The 22,708-nt window shown below is 42.5% G+C and overlaps 1 protein-coding gene across 1 annotated transcript in view; it reads left to right on the top strand.

The window, feature by feature from the left end:
- LOC125880992 (signal transducer and activator of transcription 5B-like) overlaps window positions 1-22,708 on the top strand; it is a 43,367-nt gene that overhangs the window by 4,256 nt on the left and 16,403 nt on the right. The window contains exons 3-14 of the mRNA XM_049563890.1: window positions 1,239-1,395; window positions 3,809-3,898; window positions 4,142-4,319; window positions 7,278-7,408; window positions 12,144-12,295; window positions 12,838-12,993; window positions 20,322-20,501; window positions 20,792-20,879; window positions 21,106-21,228; window positions 21,454-21,546; window positions 21,772-21,978; window positions 22,092-22,186. Coding sequence (XP_049419847.1) covers window positions 1,239-1,395; window positions 3,809-3,898; window positions 4,142-4,319; window positions 7,278-7,408; window positions 12,144-12,295; window positions 12,838-12,993; window positions 20,322-20,501; window positions 20,792-20,879; window positions 21,106-21,228; window positions 21,454-21,546; window positions 21,772-21,978; window positions 22,092-22,186 — 1,650 coding nt within the window. The remainder of the gene's footprint in view (window positions 1-1,238; window positions 1,396-3,808; window positions 3,899-4,141; window positions 4,320-7,277; window positions 7,409-12,143; window positions 12,296-12,837; window positions 12,994-20,321; window positions 20,502-20,791; window positions 20,880-21,105; window positions 21,229-21,453; window positions 21,547-21,771; window positions 21,979-22,091; window positions 22,187-22,708) is intronic.

Below are 22,708 nucleotides of genomic sequence, written 5' to 3'. Positions count from 1 at the left end.
TTTTTCTATTGTGTTACATCAATTTTGCGCAGGCTAACAGGCACGGCCCGATGACTAACAATGTCTCACGGTTGTGCATCTCCGCGAACCAGTGAAATTGCACTCACAGTTTACATCCATGTCTGTGAAAACATGGATGCTTCATACACATCTATACAATCAGCACAGTTTCAAGGTGGACACCCAAGATTAGTGTCACCAATTCAGTATCTGACCAATGTCTCACCTGCTCCTGTGTTATGGAGTTATGATGTTGAATAATGGCAAGAAAAGTGTTTGTGCAGAATATTATGATGTCTCAGTGAAGTTGAGCTTTGACCTTTTGGATATAAAATGTCATCACCTTATCATTTTATCCTATTAGAAATATATATGATATTTTGTCATAATTGGCATATGAATTATTGAGTTATGGCCAAAACCGTGTTTTGTTAGATAATAGTGACCTTTCATTCATCAAATTCTTATCAGTTAATCTTGAGTCAAAGTGAATGTTCGCGCCAAATTTAAAGAAATTCCCTTAAGGTGTCCTTTTATAATTGCGAAAAAGAAAAACTTGAATGATTGCCCTAGAATACTATTTCCCTCAGGGTCTAAAAACCTATACAATGTTCAGTTTAACTGACAAGAAGTTTCAGCAGACTGACACTATTTGCATAACTTGCACTTTCAAGAGAAACTAATGCATTAACCAGAAAAAACAGAAGAAATTAATTAAATAATAATGTTCACTCAACCTCCCTGTTGTATTCACTTACACTAGTGTGTATTATGGAGTGCTGCAATGTTTGGTGCGGGATCAAATATTCATTCTACTTACATGCTGCCATTGAGATATCTTATACACAGGCTAGTCATAATGTCAGCTTTAATTTATGGTTAATAGTGGGCATGTAGTGCACACATATCGAAGTTGAAAGTGATGCATATTTACAGGAAATTTGCGTACAGGTGTGTAGTTATAAATAGTTATTTTATCTGACTACGTTACTTGTGCTTTTTTAAAGCACTTAGTAACCTTGCTCTGGAACATGCTATTTAAGTAAAGTTTATTATTCTGAGAACATCCATTCAGTTTGTTTGATTTCATATCTAAAAGTCAAAGTTGATGTGAGATTTATGTACATTTTGTAGTTCTAAGTGGCCATCAACAGGTAGTCCTAGTGAAGCAGTGCTGAGCTCGACACTGGCTTTTTATTGGTTACAAAATGTAATAAATGTAATTGTGCCTTTCACAGGGATTCAGTGGAGTTGGACAACCCAGCAGAGGAAGCCAAAGCCAAGCGTCTGCTGGAAAACCTAGTGGCTGAGCTGCAGAGGAAAGCTCAGCTCCAGGGAGGAGAGGATGGCTTTCTGCTTAAGATCAAGCTGGGCCACTACGCCAATCAGCTCAAGGTACCAGTCAGTCACTGTAAGATGAGGGAAACAAGCCTTCCCTAAAACTTCGTTTTTCGTAGTGATACTCTGTAAGCTCAAACAAATCTTTCCTGTGGTTTTATCCTGTGGGATTCCTCTGTTACTTTCACTCATAGAGGGCATCATAAACATCCTGAAATTAGTCAGTGTTTTATTACACACTATTACGTTGTTGGCATATGCAACTGGTGAGCAGCTTTGATTGGAATGTACTGAGCGCCATCTTGGACTAAAGTATCTGTATCCTCATTGTGATGTTTTGAGGTTGTTTGTAGAAGAATTAGGGTTGGATGCCGTTTACATTTGATACTCATAATGGTGCTGCTAAATCCAATTCGGTGCCTAGCTGCAGTCAACAGTAATTCTGCTCCTGTGCCCTTTTTATAATCACACAGAAAGTGTTTCAGCAGCCAAAGGTGGCTTTTTGTAATTGTTTTCAATGAGAATGAAGCTTTTTGCTCGCTGTTTTGTGTTGCTACGTGCTTCGTGTTTCTGCGCTCTAGACGCCTGGCATTTTTTCTGGAGCGGTCTGAATTCCTCCAGTCCAAAAAACTTTGGAATACAGAGCGGAAAAGCACCCCACGTCATCTCTGCTTTTTTCCCCCATTGTCCCATAGGATGATTTGAAAGGCGGGCCTTCTGTGGTGTTCATGACAACAAGTTGACAGTTGGTAAACATTGGAGGAGAAACTGGAGGTAGTGGTTGCTGAATACTCGGAGCTATAGGGCTTTATAAACTACAGTTACAAACTGCCCCCGAGTCATCTCAAAATATGGCTGGAAACATCCGTCATGGAGGCAAAGTTCATGGACCAACTGGTGGTACTCCCCATGATCCCCCCCCTCTTTTTTAGGGTCTCATGTACCCACACAGTGCCTAACAAACTGTTTGTGGACAGTTTCTCACCCTTAACCAGAGCTACAGCAAGTACCCTCTGCCTGTCCATTTTAATTATTGTGAAATTAAGCAGGTCGTTTTAGCTAGCCAAAATAAATGCTAGATTGATTACATGGAAAGGTTAGGGTAAGGAGGTTAGGGGGTGGTTGTCTGGCAACAAAACTTTGGCATTGCCATATAATTTTATTTTTTAAATGGCAGTGCAGTGTGTCTCGCTTTTTGCAATCTGCAAAATGCTTTTTCTGTGATGGAGGCCTGACAGTGTTTTTTCAACTTCGTTGGTTGGTTCGGTTGAGTCAAACTCACATTCATAGCAGACGGAGATCACGTCTTCAAGAAGGTCTTGGTGTAGGTCTTTAGGTCTGTAGTGCAGTTCGTTTATGGCGTGAAAACAAACAAACCAGCCACATGATTTTATGATAGCAGATATGTGATTTTAGCAGGATTCCAAAAGCTAAACTGCTACAAAATCAATTAATCTTATAATTGATCTTTGTAAGGCCTATAACCTATGTGTGCTAATGCATATGTGTAACCATGGTAACATGTATGAATAATAGCGAGGGTATTTTCCCTGACTACAAAGCTATTAAAACTGCCATCATTGTATCTGACTCCTTGTGCTTTGTCCATTTAAAAGCGTGCGTCAGTGATCCCACAGTATTTAGCCCCAAATCATTAAGACACCTTCTTTTCGTCCTGTCTCTACCTATTTTTCACAACATGCAATCGATTTGCAGTCTAATAACAGCCTACTAGACACAACTGGCAAATATGTGGAATAAGTACGTAATTTTAAAAAAACTAATTACAAACAGCAGTGATACAAGGCTATTTCCAAAATAATACACAAGATAAACAGAAACTATTGACACTGCAGCTCCCAGCAGTTTGCGGCTTATGCCTCTTTTCTGAACCCATCAGCTCTGTGGAGATCTTGATGTGGTTGTAATTCGGTCAGTACCCTGAAAAGCACCAAATTTGGTATCCAAACCTAAGGAGAACAAAAAGCATTTTGTATAATATTTGTAGCTTAATAATGCACTTGAAAGGACAACAACTAATCACATCTACGTAAATAAAAATGAGGCTTTTTCCCTGTCTTTAGTCAAGAGCATGGTTTTCATTTTGAGAGCATGACTTATTAATTTCATATTGAGATTTTGTAATGAACAGAAAATAAGAAAAAACATAATTTGTCCACGCATAAAACTGTATTTGTCAAATATTAATTCTTCTATACTGGTCCAGAGCCTGGGGTTTGGGAACCTTTGCTTTAGGTAATATATCGGCACTAAGGAATTACCATGATGAAAGTTCTTCAAAAGTATCATCACATTGTCTGGCTTTGATTAGAGCAGAGCCATGAAAGAGCTCTGGCTCTAACATTGGCCAAATTGTAAAATAATTTTATTAATTGTGTGTGTGTGTGTGTGTGTGTGTGTGTGTGTGTGCGCGTGTGCGCGCATGTGCGTGCTCATGATATACCTGCAGAGCACCTATGACCGCTGTCCTTTGGAGCTGGTGCGCTGCATTAAACACATCCTGCACTCAGAGCAGAGGCTGGTTCAAGAAGCTACAAATGTAAGTGTTAAAGGGTTTGTTTATGTGTTGTCATCTGCAGGAATATTGAGAACCCAGTGTACATCCCACAGGGTGTGGCTAGGATGAGACATGTCTGGAAGAGGGTGGAAAAATGCTGATCATTATCCGTGAAAAATCAGTTTTACTTAGACTCATCTTGTTTGTAGAACTAAACTGAGGGACAAAAACAAACAAACAAAAAAGAAAGCAACATGTGGACCTTTTTAAATGTTCTGTGTGTAGGCCAGCTGTGGGAGTGGGGGACAGGCCATGGACAGCCTGTCGCAGCGCCACCAGCAGATCAACCAGGCCTTTGAGGAGCTCCGCCTGGCCACACAGGAGACCGAGAATGAACTGAGAAAGCTGCAGCACAGCCAGGAGTACTTCATTATCCAGTACCAGGAGAACCTGCGCATCCAGGGTGAGGATTAGAGATGCACTAACACACACACACACACACACACACACAAAATACTTAGAACTAAGATGTAGGAAGTCACATACAGAGCTCAATGCTAGGGACAAATACACGTACCGTCATACTCCCAGTCTGTATGTTTTGGATTTTTTTCAGGTCAATTTTAATCAGCGATGTCAGTTCAAAAATGACTTTCTAATCAGCATAATACTAAAGATACACCTGTAATTTTAAACAACACAAAACCTACTGGGAATTTATTGGCTCATATGTATGCAAGGTAAGTTCAGCAAATACAAAATGCAACAAAATCACATTTTCCACTCCTGTCTGAACTAAAGGAAGCCAACTGAAGACTAAGCTCCAGTTCAGTGTTATGTGTCTCTGCCCTGCCAGGATCAGACCCCACCAGCCTGTTTACCCCCATTTCCATCAAACACTTTCATTATATTACCTTTGGAACCAAAAGCAACCCTGCAGACATTGTACCTAGACCCTTGGTCCATTTAGCATTTCCACCTCAAACAGTACTCTTAAATGTGGGCGGGGTTGTTGTCACTCACTGCTCCGTCCAGCACTCACTGTATGTCCTCATCACCGGTGACACAGATGAAAGTCTGCACCACATTTATCGTCCACAGAGCGAAGTTGCATGCCGACATTTTCAGCGCAAAATAAAACATGCAAGCGTGACAGTCTCTCTTGATGGGATATTTAAAAATAGCGGGTTTGTGCATTTAGTCCAACTGAGGGGTGTGCAGGGGTTTCATGCTTTTTTTTCTCCCAGTGAAGATTGAAACATAAACAGCTCACATAATCCGGTCAAAACTTATTCTAAACACTTGAAGATCCACTCATCACTAAAAGTTTATGTCATCCAACAGAGACAATATAAACTAATGGAATGGTCAGAGTTGTCATATTGAAGTTTAAGGTGTGCTGATGTATTCATGTCATCAACTCATGCATTGAGAAACCTTACAAGTAAACCTTCCACCTTAAGAGTTGCCGGCCGTCAGCCCATTGAAACAAGTTTTTTTTCCCTCAGGCTATACCGTCTGCAAGAGACAGCAAAACATCCTTTCATTTTAAAGTTATAGTTTACAAAAGCCCCATTTCCACCCAGCAGTACGGTAGGGTATGGTATAGCTCAGTTCGGTACACTATTTTTCTGTTTCCACTGCGAAAAGTTGTGGATGGTATCAATGGAACCATTCCGTACCGTTCCCATTTTTGGTACCCCTTCTGTTGGGGTACCTAGCACACAGATCTGGTACGAAAAGGTGGAGCTGTGAACACTGCAAACTGTTGATTGGTCAGTAGCCGACCATCACTCTTGCTCAGGGCTGAGTTGTGGCTGGTTTTGAGGCTTATGTAACCTCTATTCATACCATGGAGTTTTAGTAAACGGTAACTGAACTGAAGATGTGAATCAATCAACACACCTTAAATATTCCATATGGCAACTTTGACCATCACTTAAGTTTTTATATGACAGACACTTTTAGTAATGAGTGGATCGTCAAGCGTTTATATATGTATTACTTTCGGCCTGATTATGTGAACTGCATATATTCTGGTCCTCAATCTGCTATTATTTTACTATTATATTGTGTTACCTGCTGAAATATCAAATGGAGCAAGACTCTCACTGCAGCCTGTTTTATTTTGTTCTGAAAATGTAACCGCGTGTTACTCTGTTCTGCGGACGATAAACGAGGCACAAGCCCTTTTTAAACAGGAATTGTGCAGAAAAGCCCAATCAGTCTTTTTTCAGCATTGGCAGTATAAAAACAAAATCAGGGAGTGCAGCAAAATGCCACCTACTTTCTTTTGTTTATACAGAATGCGCCTTTTTCAGGGCAATGGGGAGCTTGAGCAAGTAACAGAACGTGTAGCTCAGCATGTGACGTAAACAGTGACGTGGGAGGGAAGCTATGGCTGGTCAGTCCTTCTACGATTCTCTCATCAGTCGGCCCATTCTTCACCGTCCCTGTCATCTGACGGTTAATGGCCTCTTTGTTTGAGAGGGCAAGGAAGGCGCGCAATTCCTTGTCTCCCCAGTTGCTCATCTTTACAGTGTCTGTCATCTTTAAACTAAAAAGGTTCCCCCATTATGACTACCCTATGAAGTGGAAAATTGGGCATCTTGGATCAACTCGCCAATCCGGCTCTGTGTCTAAACGCTCGCAGCTTGCCGGCTAAATGGCCCAACATTCGTGGAAAATCTGGCAGTGTAAAAGGGGCTATGGACTTCCCTCTGTGTCACCGGTAATGAGGAAATACAGTGAGTGCTGGACAGAGCAGTGAGTGACAACAACCCTACCCACATTTAAGAGTGATGTTTGCAGTGGAAACGCTAGGGTCTAGGTACCATGTCTGAAGGGTTACTTTTAGTTCCAAAGGTACCATACTGAAAGTGTTTGGTGGGTACGGGGTATAATATACAGTACCAGTCAAAAGTTTGGACACACTTTCCCATTAACTGTACTTGAATGGAAAAGTGTGTCCAAACTTTTGACTGGTACTGTATTTAAAACTTGCCATGGTATGAACACTGGTTATATAAAACCAGCCACAACTCAGCCCTGAGCAACAGTGACTGTCTGCTATTGACCAATCAATGGACTGCAATGTTTCTAGCTCCACCTTTTAGTACCAGATCTGTGTGCTAGATACCCCAACAGAGAGATGCCCAAAAATGGGGACATAAGGAATGGTTCCATTAGTACCATCCATAACTTTTTACACTGGAAACGGAAAAAATGCATACAGAACTGAACTGAGTCGTACTGGTCTGCTTGGTGGGCTTTTGACTTGTATCTTTGTAGAAAAATGACCTGCAGTCACAAGCTGGTCAAGAGTTACCAAAATTACCTTCCTTACCCAGAAGAGATCAATGGTTTTGTGTTAGCTGTTGGTGGTAATGCCCTGCCTGTCTCCTTCTTCCTGTTTTGTCAGCCCAGCTGAGCAGCCTGTCCTCACTGCCCCCAGCTGAGCGCACCCAGCGGGAGACCACCCTACAGAGCAAGAGGGCCACGGTGGAGGCCTGGCTCACCAGAGAAGCCAGCACACTACAGAAATACAGGCTTGTATGAGAACAAGACACACATGACACACACACACACACACACACACACACACACACACACACACAGTGGCTCTGCAGTAGAAACATACTAACAACACAGAAATGATTCAGGAAAGGAAAGATATTGACAGGGATCCTGGTCTTGCTCTTTAGCTTCTTTTGCACTTTCACCAGTCAGCCTGTTTTCAAGAAGCTATGGGGATTGATTGCATTCCAGCCACATAAAAGATGTCAAGGTATTTAAGCAGGCCATAGTCTTTCCACTGCACAACAACAGAGGAAAGTAGAGTTCTTAGTTATATATGGCCAGATAAGTACCCAGTCAAGTATACACAACATTCCTTATGAGTGCCTGTCAAGGATCAGAGAATCATATTGCACATGCCTTTATTGACTTCACTGATTAGGTAGGTTCAGTATGCATGGTGGGCTATATACAGGCATACTAAAACACATCTTGTTGAAGTTATAATATGCTACTATATGATCACATAAATCTGACGCCATTTCAGTCAGAGCTGTACAGTATCTCTTGTTGTAAATGTTAACATCATATCGTAACTGATGTGACACAGCAGTGTTTGTGTGTGTTTTATGCATTTCAAGAGTGAACATATAGGGCTCAAAAGGGTGACGTAGTGGAGATGGAAAAACCGCAATGCATTGTGGGCTTTGTGGGCAATTGGAAAGTTTTTTATGTTTCGCAACGCTACGCTTGTGTTCTGTTGTTGTTGTTTTAGCATTTTAAAAGTAACTATCGTTTGAAAATGGACTTGCTGTGTCATTAACTGCTTGATAGCAAAAACTGAAATAGAACTAGGGACAAATCTAACACAGCTGTGCAGTCAGGACTAGGGTTGTCACGATACTAAAATTTCAAACTCGATATCAATACCCAGGAAAATATTAAATACTCGATACCATTTTCGATACAGCAGCAAAAAATTATGTCATTTTTTTAAATAAAGATCAGAACAGTAATATCAATGATAACAACAAAAAAATCCCCCCAAAATAAATAACAACCAGAAACAAGATCTGTCCATACAAATGTATTTATCTACAGCCCTGTTTATTTTCTGTGCTTCTGGTGAATTGGCACCATATTTTCGTTGCTGATCAAATAGAGTTGGTAGTTTAAGCTCAGGATGCTCCTGTTTCTACCTCACTATGTGATCAGAGAACCAGGGGTTATGGGAGAAACCAAACGTTTTTTCAGCTTCAGTCTGTGACTTTGCAGTTAACATAACTTTTCAGAAACACATAATTGTGTTGTCCTGTTAAACTAACATTTACAACGTCTATTAATGTTACAGACAGGCATGACTGATAAAGTTTTCTGCTCAGCTCCCACATTGACGTTAGAAGTTATATTTTAGTTTGATGCTGGCGACACCAGCTGCTCAGCTGCTAGTGAGGGGAGGGGCTGTACCTGCCGTCTGCAGCGTACTGTGTTCACTTCACTAAATATTTCCAAAGAGCGCTTTTTCCTTTATCATTTTTGAGCAAAACTGGCTGCTCTGATCCTCCTGCAGCCGCGCTGGCCATATTACAGCAACAGAAATGTGTGCACGCATGCACGGTGACAACAACAAGCCGGGTTGCAGCGAGGGCTCTGTGCCTGCCAGACGCTGCCTGCACAGTGCGTGTCCGTCGGACCCGTCGCATGCACCCGACAGGCGCTAAGGTGGCTGTTAGTATCGATACTTTCGTAAATTAGTATTGTATCTGGATACAGCATTTGAGTATTGATACTTTTCGGAGTATCGATACTTTTGACAACCCTAGTCAGGACTTTTAATCCTGTTTTTAAAAAAAGAAAAAAAAAGTACACATCTTGATGTCACTAAAAACACTGTTTCTCATTTGTCTCCACAGGAGTAAACTTGTCCTAAATTGTGGTTAAGAAGTGAAAGTTAAAAATAAAGATAAACTCCATGTTGTGCCCACCCATGTATGACGATGGAGAGTTAGAGATTTATGGTGTAAAAATGCCCTAATTCTGAAATAAATAACCGAGAAGCCCATACATATTTACCACATAAATGCGGAGTGGATTTCAGGCTTCAAAATATTTTTTGTTTGAAATAAATTGGTCCAGCAGACACCAAGATATGTTAGTCAAAACCTAAGCAAGCAAACAAGCAGCACCACACGGAGGTGGGACACAGTGAGGCTTGTAAAGTTTACATACCTCTGAAATGACGATGGTCTTCTCTTTAAGGCGTAAAATTCGGAGGTCCTGCACCCTCCCAAAGTTTGCTTGCCCATGAGCCCTTTAAGATTTGGCATTCCTAAATTCGTCGCTGGTATAATAACTTATACCATGGACGTGATAGAGGACAAACTCAGCTTCAGTCAACGGCGGCAGAGCTTTTAAATCCTGAGTCCAGTCTCCATGCTCATATGGATCCACTCCACCTATTTTCTGGATTTTGTCAAGGTACCGAGCCTTTGGAACAGGGTCCAGCTTGTCTTGGTACCGTCCGGCACACTTTTCCTTTGCCCGGTCTATTTAAATCTCTCACTTCACGTCTCTCTCCAGTGCAATGTAAACAAAACAATTTGCCCGTAAAAATGGCGCTGATTACACACAGTGCATTGCGAAGTCACGTGCCCTTTTGAGCCCTATATGGCCACTTGCAAAGATGCACCTGTGCACCCTCTGCACTGTCACCAAAATATCAGCCTGACTGCAAAGCGAATTTCAAACCCAAAGTGCCAGAGCGCCACCACAAAATACATTTCACTCAAGAGTAGTATGCAAAATTAACATTTGACTCACCTGCCAAGGTAGCTGAAAAAAATCCACCAGCCAAGCATATTTTTTTACTGGCCAAAATAATACATTGGCTTTTTGTATCGTATATACATTAGTACATCAGTACATTTTATTTAGACAATAAGGTATTATGCTGAATACAACCTTTAAGTAGAGGCCAAAGCAAAATGTCACGCAAAATGATTTTAATATGTTTACCAACTCATCACCACAGCCTCACTATGTTAATAAGTTTTCTCTGGTAAGTAGTGATGCAGTGTAAATGTCTAGGGTTTTTATTGTGAAAGGTAAGAACAAAAGGAGTGAAGCTGTAATACGCTGCAGTTTATAATGTGGGAGGCAATGAAGAGCCTCCATGTTACTATTTTATTACCGACATAAAAATGCGGGCAACTCACAACCTTCAGCTAAACATTAGCCTAACAGAAGCTAGCAGCAGACCAGCGGCAAGTGATATTTTAGCAGATCGGCTGATGTCCTGTACCGTAAAGAGTGCAGCAATACTAGCAGTGCTCGAGATAATCAGCTCGCGGCACTGTTTAGACACACATAAACACACATCTGTAGTGTGTGTACCTGTGAAGCTCCGACACTGACAGGAGAGGAGAGGAGCAGCAGTAGAGCAGCATGGCCCTCAATAACCCCAAAAACACGGTAGAGAGTCAGCATAGTCTGTTATTACATGACTATTTTGGTACAAACATTTACCTGCCAGTTTGGCGGCTGGCCCTTGGAGATTTATTCGCTTAATGGAAAATCTACCTGCATTTTTGATGCTCGGCGGGTGTTAATTTGAGCTTTGTATGATTTCTGGTCTAATTAATTCATAATCACATGTCCTTTTGCACCGACTATTATGACTTTCTAGTCAGGAGATAATAGATAGACTTATTCATTTTCTTGCAGTTGGTTCTAGAGTCTCTTTCTATGGTGAAAAACAAATCAGTGAACGGGACAAAGATTGTATTTTATTTATTTATTTTTTTAAAGATTATTTTTTTATAGGCTTTTTGCCTTTATTGACAGGACAGAGAGTGAAATGGGGAGACAGAGAGAGAGTGGGGACTGACATGCAGCAAAGGGCCGCAAGCCAGATTCGAACCCGCGGCCACTACAGCGAGGCGATGCCTCTGTACATGGGGCGCCGGCACTATCCGCTACGCTACCGATGCCCCAAAGATTGTATTTTATACGTTGTATTTTTTCCTACAGCACCTAAGTAGGACAGACCTCACGAATAAGGTGGGAAATGATTTATTGAACAAAAGTTTTGGATACAGATTCAGACAGCATGATTCTTGCACTCCAAGGTTGGAGCAGAGCTTGGTAGTTTGCACTGCAGGATGATGATTCAGGCCGCCCAGGCACACAAACAAGCACAAACAAACCTGTTTGAGGCCACTTCAACCATAGCTTTTTCCTTCTGGTTCTCACTTGGTTCTGAGTTGCATCAGATGCTTCAACCCCAGCGGATATATTCAGTATATGGAATAATACCCCTATTTTTCTATTATATTGAATAATATTACTGCATTATTATTACTCTGTTATTATTCTGCAGTAATCTGATTTCCTTGATTTCCGTTAGGGGTAGTTCATGACATTATTTCCAATATTAGTCATCACTGCAGACTAAACTCTGCAGCAGAAGACATTTGTTTGAAATTTAGCAGCTGGAAAAAAGGCAGGTATAAAAGCTGCTGCACAGTTTAATGCAGTTTAGATAATGAGAACACTCAAGTGATCAAGAATAAGATTATTGCAGCAAATTAAAAGATGCACTCTTAGTGTTACATCACATCTAAGTTACATCACAGTAGCTCTGTGTTTAGCACCTCAGCAACACAATATCTCAATAAATTAATGTCTCCTTGTATTTCCTTTGTGTATGTTGACGTACTGAGTGTCACATATGCAAATGTTTCTCAGCATGCAGCTGGTGGTGTGTTTGCAGGACCTGTCAGAACAACACCAGAAGACCCTGGCCCTGCTGAGGAAGCAGCAGACTCTGATCCTTGATGAGGAACTCATCCAGTGGAAGAGGAGGCAGCAGCTGGCTGGAAATGGAGGTCCTCATGAGGGGGGACTGGATGTCCTACAGTCCTGGTATAAACTTGATTATCAAATTATAACTAATATATAATGTGATTGATTGATCTGATTTAGAGGAAAGTTTGAATTATTTTTTTCGCCTCTGTGCTGGCGATATCCGTGGCTGGAGGCATTATGTTTTTGGGTTGTCCGTCCATCTGTCCTTGTGATCCTTGTGACCATAATATCTCAAGAAAGCGTCATGGGAATTTCTTCAAATTTGATACAAATGTCCACTTGGTCTCATTCTCATGAATGGGACATCTCAACACCATGAGGGAATTTCTTTAAATTTGGCACACAGGTTGACCTGCACTTGAGGATGAATAGATTAGCTTTTGGTGGTCAAAGGTCAAGGTCAGTATGACCTTGCATCTGTCTCATTCTCGTGAACAAGATAACTCAAGAACACTTTCAAGGAGTTTTTAAAATTTTGATACAAATGCATGCCGATGTATGCATAAATATTCTCACATAGAGAAACTCAGCCTAATTTTCTTCTCTTCTCCTTTCCTTCCACACTGTGGTGGTATCTTCACCCCTCTCCCTGTCACCAGGTGTGAGAAGCTGGCTGACCTGATCTGGCAGAACCGGCAGCAGATCAGACGCTGTGAACATCTTACCCAGCAGCTTCCTCTGCCTGGCCCCATGGAAGAACTGCTGAGCAAACTCAATGCTGACATCACCGATATCATCTCTGCGCTGGTTACCAGGTAAGAACTAGACTTAACCTCACAGTACTGTGTGAAGGACAGTGCCTGTAGACTGGCAGACTGGGCCTCTGGTACACGCTTTTGAAAAGAATCAGTTCTGATATGGAGACTCCATCAAATTGATTTAGGAGGAGCAATACAAATTCAGAACAGTGACTAGGACTTTTCTTGTGAGGATGCAGGCAGGGTTATGATAGGAGTTTGTCCATCCAGTCTACATGTGTTTTGTGGAATTGGATAAGGCTGGAGTGGTTTGCAGTCAGTGATTTAAAGTGTGCCATTCATATTACTGACTTTCTTTTCTTTTTCTGCTAAGTAGAATTGACTCAGCTAGTACCTTTTACATTACATTTAGCTGACACCATAATTAGTGTTTCCCCTGCTAAAATGTTTGGGGAGCAGCCAGCTCCACCTGTTAAACCCCCACCTTGTCTGACTGATTAGGAATTTTTGATTTCCTTCACTTGATTTTATAAAATAAATGTACAGATATTAAGACACATATATGGTTGAAATAATTTCCCTTAATCATGAAAAGTTCAAATATTGTGTTTCTGGCGACATGTTTTTTGTTTTTGCGCAAAAAGGTTGTTTTACCTTTTCATAGTACTTGTATCTTTTAAATATGTAGTCAAATCATTTGCTTCAGTTGTAGCAGGCGAAGTTACTGCAATACAAACTTTATTTAAGTTCTTTGAAAGAGACAAACACCATCAACCTGACAGCCAAGGATGCAGAAACATCAGACGCTGCCTCTGGACCCCCCAAAAAAAACACAGGGGCTGACCGAGTAATAGTCTGTGGTCAAGCCTGCTATCACTCACATCTCCCTGGTCAAACCAGCTATGCGTTGAAACAGCAAAGGATACACATATGTCTATGTCACTTTTCAAAATAAGGTGTTAACACAGAATACATACATACTCTGTATGGAATAAAGATTATTTGGGTTATTCACAGGGAGCATAAATCATGTTACCTGTGGTCTTATAAATGATAAATAACAAATCCCACTAAATTGTTAGGAAGGTCATTAATTTTGAGTTGCTGGAAAATAATCCTGACAATAAAAGGACATCTCTGTCTACATACAGACCTAAAAATCAAGCAATTTTACTGTATTAATGTGGAGACTTGCCAAAGTTAAAGTGCCACATAAAGTTCTCCTTTGTTCCTGACTAACACCAGCAAACTTCAGATGACTTTATAAGTATCTGATCTGTTGTGTAGGACTATAGAGTGGTGGAAAAAAGTTTTCGAACACACCATGCATTTGTGAAATATTGCATTAAGAATCACTCTTAGTGCAATTTCTTTTAGTACAGTCACAGCCAAAATACTAAATAAATCCTAAAAAAGCCATTAAAAACTTAAAATTGATTGGTTCCATAAAAATACATAAGAAATTTTGAGTATTGGGTCATTTTGGTACCAGTGATGAAGGTCGTTCTTTTTATTAAAAGACACAATTTTTGTTGCCAAGCTTCGTGTCTACATAAAGCCAGCACATTTGAAAGTTCTTCAGACACAAAAATGGCTAAAACAAGGAACCTAACGCAGGAAACACGCCTGAAGATAAAGATTCTCAGCCAGGAAGGGTACAGCTGCCGCCAGATAGCCAAGAAGTGCAGATGCAGTCCTTCAGCAGTTGGATACACTCTGCAGAAATACAGACGAACCAACAGCTTGGAAGACAAACCAAGATCTGGGCGTCAAGGGTTTCTTCAGCAAGAAATGACGCATCCTGATCCGCATGTGCAGGCAAAACCGCCGAATGACATCACAGGAGCTTCAGCAGCAGTGGTCAAACCAAACTGGTGTCCAGTGTTCCACCCGCACTGTAATGGCGACTTTTAGATCATGGCTTAAGGTCCTACAAGGCTATCAAGAAGCCCCTGATCAATGAGAGACAGAGGTTAGCCGGCGTTGTTGGGCCCAGGCACACAAGAACTGGACAGCCAGGAATTGGAAGAAGATTTTCTGGTCAGATGAGTCCAGTTTCCAGCTTTATCTTCCTCCTACTAATGTGAGGGTACGCAGAAGGCCAGGCGAGCATTATCTCCAGCATGTACAGTACCTACTGTCAAGCATGGTGGAGGCAGTATCATGGTTGGGGGATGCATGAGTGCTGCTGGTGTTGGTCATCTCACTGTCTGTGATGGCACATTGAACTCTATCAAGTATTGTACCATTTTCAAAACCCACATGCTCCCTTCTGCGCGTGCACTGTTCCGTCGAGGTAAAAACTGGATGTTTCAACAAGATAATGCCCCTTGCCACACATCCAAGGCCAGTAGAACTTGGCTGCAGGAGCACAGTATCCAGGTCTTAGAGTGGCCAGCTCAATCCCCGGACATGAGCCCCATTGAAAATCTGTGGTGGATTATCAAAAGATCTGTTTCAAAGCATAAACCAAAGAATTTAGAAGAATTAAAAGCAGTAATTCAAGAAGAATGGGACAAGATTACCCCTCAACAGTGTGAAAGGCTCGTGGGGAACATGCCAGCCAGGATTAGAGCTCTACTACATGCCAATGGCAGGACTACTAAATATTAATTTGATGATATGATGGTTTATTTATTTTTTGTTCAGTTTTGAACACATTCTCTGTTATTTGTTGACTTTGATACCGACAATGTTGAGAACTGACATATTGAAACTGTCAAGAATTTAGTTTTGTTAGTTTTTCTTGTAAACAATAAACAAAAAAAATATAATTTGTATTTGTTTGTATCTGTCTAATGCAGCCACACCTTTTGAAACACAAAAAAGATTTTTCCACAAATATTTCATGATAATATTTGAGATTGTGTAAAATTTTAAGGGTGTCCAAAAACTTTTTTCCACCACTGTATGTTAATATCCCTTATTGCACACTTGAGACACTGCTGGAGACTCTGTGGGATGTTCAAGTGAGAGATGGCATCCTCTGGGTTATCAAGTGGGTGTCTTCCTTCCTTGTTTCGCTGATTGGCCCATGACACCTCCAGAGGGTTCAGCAGTGAATCCCAACATCCCAGGTTCACCTCCTAGATGCCATCTACTCATTTGAGGGCCCAGGTGGAGTCCTTCCTCTTTATCCAAAGCCACTGACTCCCCTTTTCAGTGGCTCTTGAGAGATCTTTGACCCTCGTACTCCCATCTCCCAGAGTAGCCTGGATGTTGAGGTGGTTACGAACCCTCTGCAGCCGTCTACCACTGGTTGTACCTTACCTGTCCAGCCTTGTTGTCGTACATTGGCTGCAAGCTCAGCATACCTCAGCTTCTTGCACTCGTAGGCCTCCTCCACTGCACTCTCCCAGGGCACTGTCAGCTCGATAATGTACACGTGCCTGAGCGAGGCTGACCATAGCACAAGGTCTGGGCGCAAGTTGGTGGACATGATGTCAGGTGGAAAGCAGAGCTTCTGGCCCAAGTCTGCCAGCAGCTTCCAATACATGCCCTGCCTAGCTGCCCAGTGTCTTGAGGTGGTGAGACTGGCTTGACCGTCGCCCTCCTGGATAAATGTTGTTGCCTGCCAGCGGGATGACGGGGAGGAAGGGCGTTAACACTTGTCTGTCGAGTTTCCAACACTGCTGCAAGACACTTTAATACCTGGTTGCGCCGCCAGGTGTAACAGCCTTGGGTGAGGCTGGTCTTGCAGCCCACTAGGATGTGCTTAAAGCTGCCCTGAGGAGTTTTGCCCGTTTGCGCCATCTGCTGTGTTTTTCCAAGTACTGCAACAAGAACAGTCAGCGTGCGCCGTTCGATGACGTCGGCAATACGAGTGACGCTCCCGGCTCCAGGCTACTGTATCGACCCTGGGGCAGTGGTGAGTGTGGTATGAGTGGAGTCAGCTGTCAGTGTGCGGGCTGGAGATTGGTGGAGCAGAGAGGGGGAGGGCTGCCCTGCTGGGTACTGTAAGTGAGTATGTGTGTATGAAGTGTGTGTGCTACGCTAGAAAGTCAGAGTTTGGGATGGAGACTCTTATGTGTTACCCCCCTGGAGTGTTACCAGAGCTTTTGGAGTGCACAAATAAATGGGCATTTTTCCCCGAACGCTACTCTGGTCTCCTACTCGTGATTGATTCATTACAATACAGACAGCTCGGCGGCAGAGCAGTGCACTCTTGCGCCGCGGTAGCACATACACAATGAATGGGTTTGTCGGCCGAGGTCTGCACTTTGCGCGCTCTGTGTGAAATGGGCTTTACTCTGGTTTGATTTCTGCATTTGTCACTCTCTCGTTTTGCCTTTTTTCCTTCTTCTGAACGTCGTGGAGGTTGGGGAGGACCAGCGGGTCCAGCTCCAGAGGCTCCGGAAGCTTTCCTGGGCCGTTTCTTTGGGTTTTCAGACATCTTTCAGTGGCTCCTCTGCTAGCCTCGTCGTCTCCGACATTTCCAACTGTGCATGCGCTCTTTGAACTCTACGTCAAATGCACGATTTCCTGTGTGACAGCGTGGGAATGTCGCTCCTGAGAGGCAATAGCGCTTCTAAGCAAACCAGAGACTGTTGTGTGGTGGAGATGCGTTCAGTGATCATCCTAATAACTCGTTTGGCAGTGGCTGTAATGTAACGGACATTGGTTTATATGTAAAAACTCCACAGGGCAGCTTTAAGTGTTGCTGGACTTGGACAGAATGGGCATGTGGGGTCTTCACCATACCACTGGCTGAAGTTTTTGGGAGATGGAAGGACATCGTAGGCAGCCCTGATGGTAAAGCTTGCCCTGAATGCCTCCATTTCCCACAGCTCTTGCCAGGAGATCTTCCTCTTCTCCACTCCTTCCCACGTCATCCACTGCCTTTGCTTTGCCTGCGCCGCAGTCTTTGCGCACCTTTCTGTTTCCTCTTTCCAACGTACCTCCTGAACCACCAGCTTGTGTCTCTGGGATGGAGTGGCCTTGTTCCAGGCTTGTGTGCTGTCCCCAAGACCACTCCTCCCCTGCTGCACTCGGCCAACAATGTTCTTGTGCTTTAGCGCTGCCTTTGCCTGCTCAGTTGCAGCCAGTGGAGTCCACTTCCTCCCGGTAGCCAGGATGGGGGCAGCTTGGGCTACAAATGGATCACTCGAATCCAGTAGCATCATCTCCAGTCTTACTTTGGTGCACTTGTACTCCTCTGATAGACTGGTAATGGACAGGTCTAACATTCCCTTGCCATAGAGCCTAATACTGCTGAGGCACCTGGGAAGGCCAAGCCACTTCCTTGCATATGATCTGACCAGTCTCTCGAGCTTTTCCACCTTTGAGATCAGAAATTCATAAAGGGTTAAGGGCCACATGAGGCGTGGAAGTAGTTAGAACTGCATGCACCAGAGCTTCAACTTGCCAGGAAGCATGGTTCTGTTGATGTTCTCCAGGCCGCTGGCTACGTCCTTCCTGAGCTGATCTACTTGTTCTTTGCCTTTGAGAGAGGCATCGTACCATTGACCTAGGCTCTTCACAGGCTTCTCGGAGACAGTTGGAATAGCCTCATCGCCAGTATGAAAGCCAGCTCAATGTTTTCTTGAAGCTTTCTCAGCAGCCGCACTGTTTAAGTCTTGGTTGTGGTGAGTGTTGTGAGGTCATCCATGTATGCTCTGAGAGGTGGCAGCCTCAGACCAGGTCTTATTCCCCGTCCTTGCGATTCAGTGCCTGAATGACCACCTCTATGGCCATGACCCCCACTTCCAGATGTTGCCATACTGTGGTGTGTTCTGCCGTTGACAAGGAGAGCTGCATGTCTTGGAAGTAATCCTTGACAAGGTTTGTGAGAGCTGCTGGGACCCTGAAAAAGTCGAATGCTGTCCACAGGAGGTTGTGAGGGACTGAGCCAAAGTTTGCTAACTTTGTCAAAAAAATATAGTCAGATGTCTTAATTTTCATCTTATCAATTGGCTATTATTCAATTAAAATTTTACCATGTACCCCATCCATCTGTGCTGCACCACCAAACTCCAACCCCTGGTCCTCACCATCCCCTTCCAAGACATTTGATCTAGTGAAAAAACTGATACATGTCCTATTCATACACATCCCATGATTCCATCACTTCTCAAGCACTGGACATCCACAGATGCTTTTCTTCACCCTGTTCATATGGGAGACACTCAGGGGGTGGGGCTTAACAATCTATGTTCAGCCACCCTCATCTCTCCTTTATCAAAAACACAGTCTGCAGTGTAGTTCCATATTTACGCTGCTACTAAACCACAGAATTACACCACAGTTGCATTGCACAATTATTGAATAACGTTAAGTTTCTGCTTTACTTCTCTCTTTATACTCGCTCTCTCCCTCTGTCTTGCTCACCTGAAACACGGTCACTCTCTGTTTAAAATAGTAATTCATTAACCTGTTAATATACTCATCAAATTATTAATTGAATAACTGTTCTATTCCAGATTATTCCAAGTGAAATGCCTTGTTCCACACAGTTGTTTTCAGCCTCAATTTTTCGCCATCAGCTGGCAGTACACAGCAAAAAGTCTGCCTTCCTTTTCTTGTCATTTCATGTATTTGTAAGGGACCATGTACAATAACAGTTACCTCAAGCAAGGAGTTGATTTGTTGTTGCAGATGTAGCTACTAGCTACTCCCCATCTGCAATCCTTCCTCTATATAGCAGAGGTGTAACTGTGTCACTATGCTGTTGTGTTGTTGCTGTTCAACTGGCTGTTATACAGGTGGTATCACACTGCTTAGACTCCTTGAGAACATTATTGTAAGAATGTTGAAATGAAACCGACTTGGAGAAATGCAGATTCTGTCCTGCCCATTGAGCAATGGGAGAGTTTTTTACTCTTGTAAGGATACTGAATAGGTCATGGTTTTTCCCTGTCTGGTCTTTATGTGCTTTCTGGACTTACATTTGGTATTAACGTGCATCTAGGGTGATGCGATCACAAGTGGACAGCTAAAGTCTGTCTGTTCATACCTAGCATTGGAATGCACCTTGAGTGACCTCTTGTGATCAGATATCACTTCCCTGCTTCATACACAAATTAACCTGTACTTAAAGCTGTCCTTTTTTGATCCAATCACCCAGGATCCATGTTAATACCAGTTGTAAACGGGGCCTAAAATACGGCATATTCTTAATATCTTGTGGGGTTTGCTGCAACAGAGTGCAGAGACCAATACAACAAGCAGTGTGTGTTCATGGCAAGAAGCAGTTCTGTGTGGTTGAATGATTTTGTCAGTATTGTGCCTTCTCACGGATTCTCTTTTTGGTTGTTATGGAAAGAATCTCTCAACCTTAACTGAGCTAATGTCCAATCATCAATATCACTACCTCTGGATAATTGAAATCCTCCAATGAGAGAAAATGTTGACCAACCCAGCATGTCATTGTCCCCTCTTCTCTTCAGTACCTTTATCATTGAAAAGCAGCCGCCCCAGGTGTTAAAGACCCAGACCAAGTTTGCAGCCACAGTGCGCCTTCTGGTGGGGGGAAAGCTCAACGTCCACATGAATCCACCTCAGGTCAAGGCTGTCATTGTTAGCGAGCAGCAAGCCAAAGCTCTGCTGAAGAATGAGAGCACGCACAGGTGAGGAGCACATGCCAGCATGGAGACTTGTGACAATGATAAATGTACATGTAAAAAACATGGACATTCAGCTGATAAAAGGCAAAAAGAGTGGGTGATTATACCAGGTACGTCGTCAGATCTTAAAGAGGCAATTGGCAATAACTACCCAAATAAAAATAGTGTCAAAGGTGGTTTAGTCATTATTTGAGATTAACAGTTAAATGAGTTATCTTCAGATAGCAATATTTCCGGCTACAGGTACTAAGAGTGTGTTAATCCTTTACAACTGTTTTCTTTTGCCTTGGTAGTGAAAGCAGTGGAGAAATCCTTAACAACAACTGTGTAATGGAGTATCACCAAGCCACTGGCACCCTAAGTGCACACTTCAGAAACATGGTAAGCTTAGGCTTAGTTTTTATATATAAATGTGTGTGTGTGTGTGTGTGTGTGTGTGTGTGTGTGTGTGTGTAATACCTTGAAATACCTTCATAACGTCTGCCTGATACACAGTCACTCTCCAGAGATTAATAATGTGGTTGTTCAGTTATTTTTAGAATGCACTACATTGGCTATTTATTGTTATGAAGGAACATGACTCCAATCTTTTCCTGTCTTCTTACAGTCACTGAAGAGGATCAAGCGTTCAGACCGTCGAGGTGCGGAGTCAGTGACGGAGGAGAAGTTCACAGTTCTGTTTGAATCACAGTTCAGTGTCGGGGGCAACGAGCTGGTCTTCCATGTCAAAGTAATCAGATGGGACTTTTGACCTTTCCACCGTCTTAGTCTTATTTGGAAGATATTAAAAACTAATTCAAGTTCAACAAGAGATCTGTGGCTTTGTCCAAGATTTCTCAAGTCTGATATTTTCTGGCATTAACCATTTATTAATACTCCATAAGTTTGAATCCAGAAGACTCTTCTTCTTCTGTAAATCTTTTATTGTCTCTGTTGTTGTGTTTTTAAACTGCAGACTTTATCACTGCCTGTAGTAGTGATTGTCCATGGCAGCCAGGACAACAACGCCACAGCCACAGTCTTGTGGGACAATGCCTTTGCTGAGCCGGTGAGTTTGCTGTACATGAATGGTTGATGGTTTTCCATATTGGTGTCTTTTTTTTTTTTTTTTTGTTAACTTCATCATGTCAGGTTGTGACTGTATCAAGTAATCGTTCGCCATAACTTCAAACACAGCGTCAGCTTGTCAGGTTTTAGTTAGCATAATATGCTATTGAAAGGTTAGTTTTGTCATTTTCTTTTCCATATTTTTCACTCTTCCGTGTCTCCTCAGGGCAGGGTGCCATTCATCGTGCCAGACAAGGTGTTGTGGCCCCAGCTATGTGAGGCCCTCGATATGAAGTACAAGGCAGAAATGCACAGTGGGCGTGGCCTGTCAGAGGATAACCTGGTCTTCCTGGCACAGAAAGCTTTTACAAGCAGCAGTAACAACCCTGAGGATTACCGTAACATGACCATATCCTGGGCCCAGTTCAATCGGGTGAGGCGTGCTTGTTTCCACAGCTCAATAGCTGAATGTAAAATTAAACACAAAAAGTCCTGGCCCCTTGTGTACATGTAAACACACTGATGGAGTATGTTCAATCTGTACAGGAGAGCTTACCTGGACGCAACTTCACCTTCTGGCAGTGGTTTGATGGAGTTGTGGAGCTCATGAAGAAACATCTCAAGCCGCACTGGAATGATGGGTAATGACTCCTGAGTTCTTTGGCAAGAAACTGTTTTATGTTTATTCCTCACATTATTCTGCCTTGTCAAAACCTGGTGCCTACGTTACCCATGGTGCAACTCGCCTGCTGACAGTTTGGTCGGAGATGGGGGTGTGTCCACAGACTTTGCAAAAAAAAATTAAAAAATGGACACAGTGACATTATCTGTTAATTGCTGTCTCCTGGTTTTAAACGTCAAGTTTTAAATTTTGCTTTCACCATCCTGGATGTTTGAAGCCAGAGGTGACTATATTTGTACGAGGGTGGAGATAACCATAGCTGTAAATGCAACATGCTAACCAAGCTGGCAACAGGTGTCAGGGTTAACAGTGATAATGAAAATGCTCATTTTTGTTAGCAAAAATGGGCTTAATACCATTAACACAAAATACTTACTGGAAAAAATGAATATCCGACTCCTCAGAGGGTCTGTGAGTAGGGGCGGGAATCACCAGAGAATCCTTGACACAATATTATGATGATACTTAGGTCACAATACAA

The sequence above is a fragment of the Epinephelus fuscoguttatus genome, linkage group LG20, assembly GCF_011397635.1.
Source record: "Epinephelus fuscoguttatus linkage group LG20, E.fuscoguttatus.final_Chr_v1".
Taxonomy (NCBI): domain Eukaryota; kingdom Metazoa; phylum Chordata; class Actinopteri; order Perciformes; family Serranidae; genus Epinephelus; species Epinephelus fuscoguttatus.
This window is presented reverse-complemented; position numbering and strand designations above follow the sequence as displayed.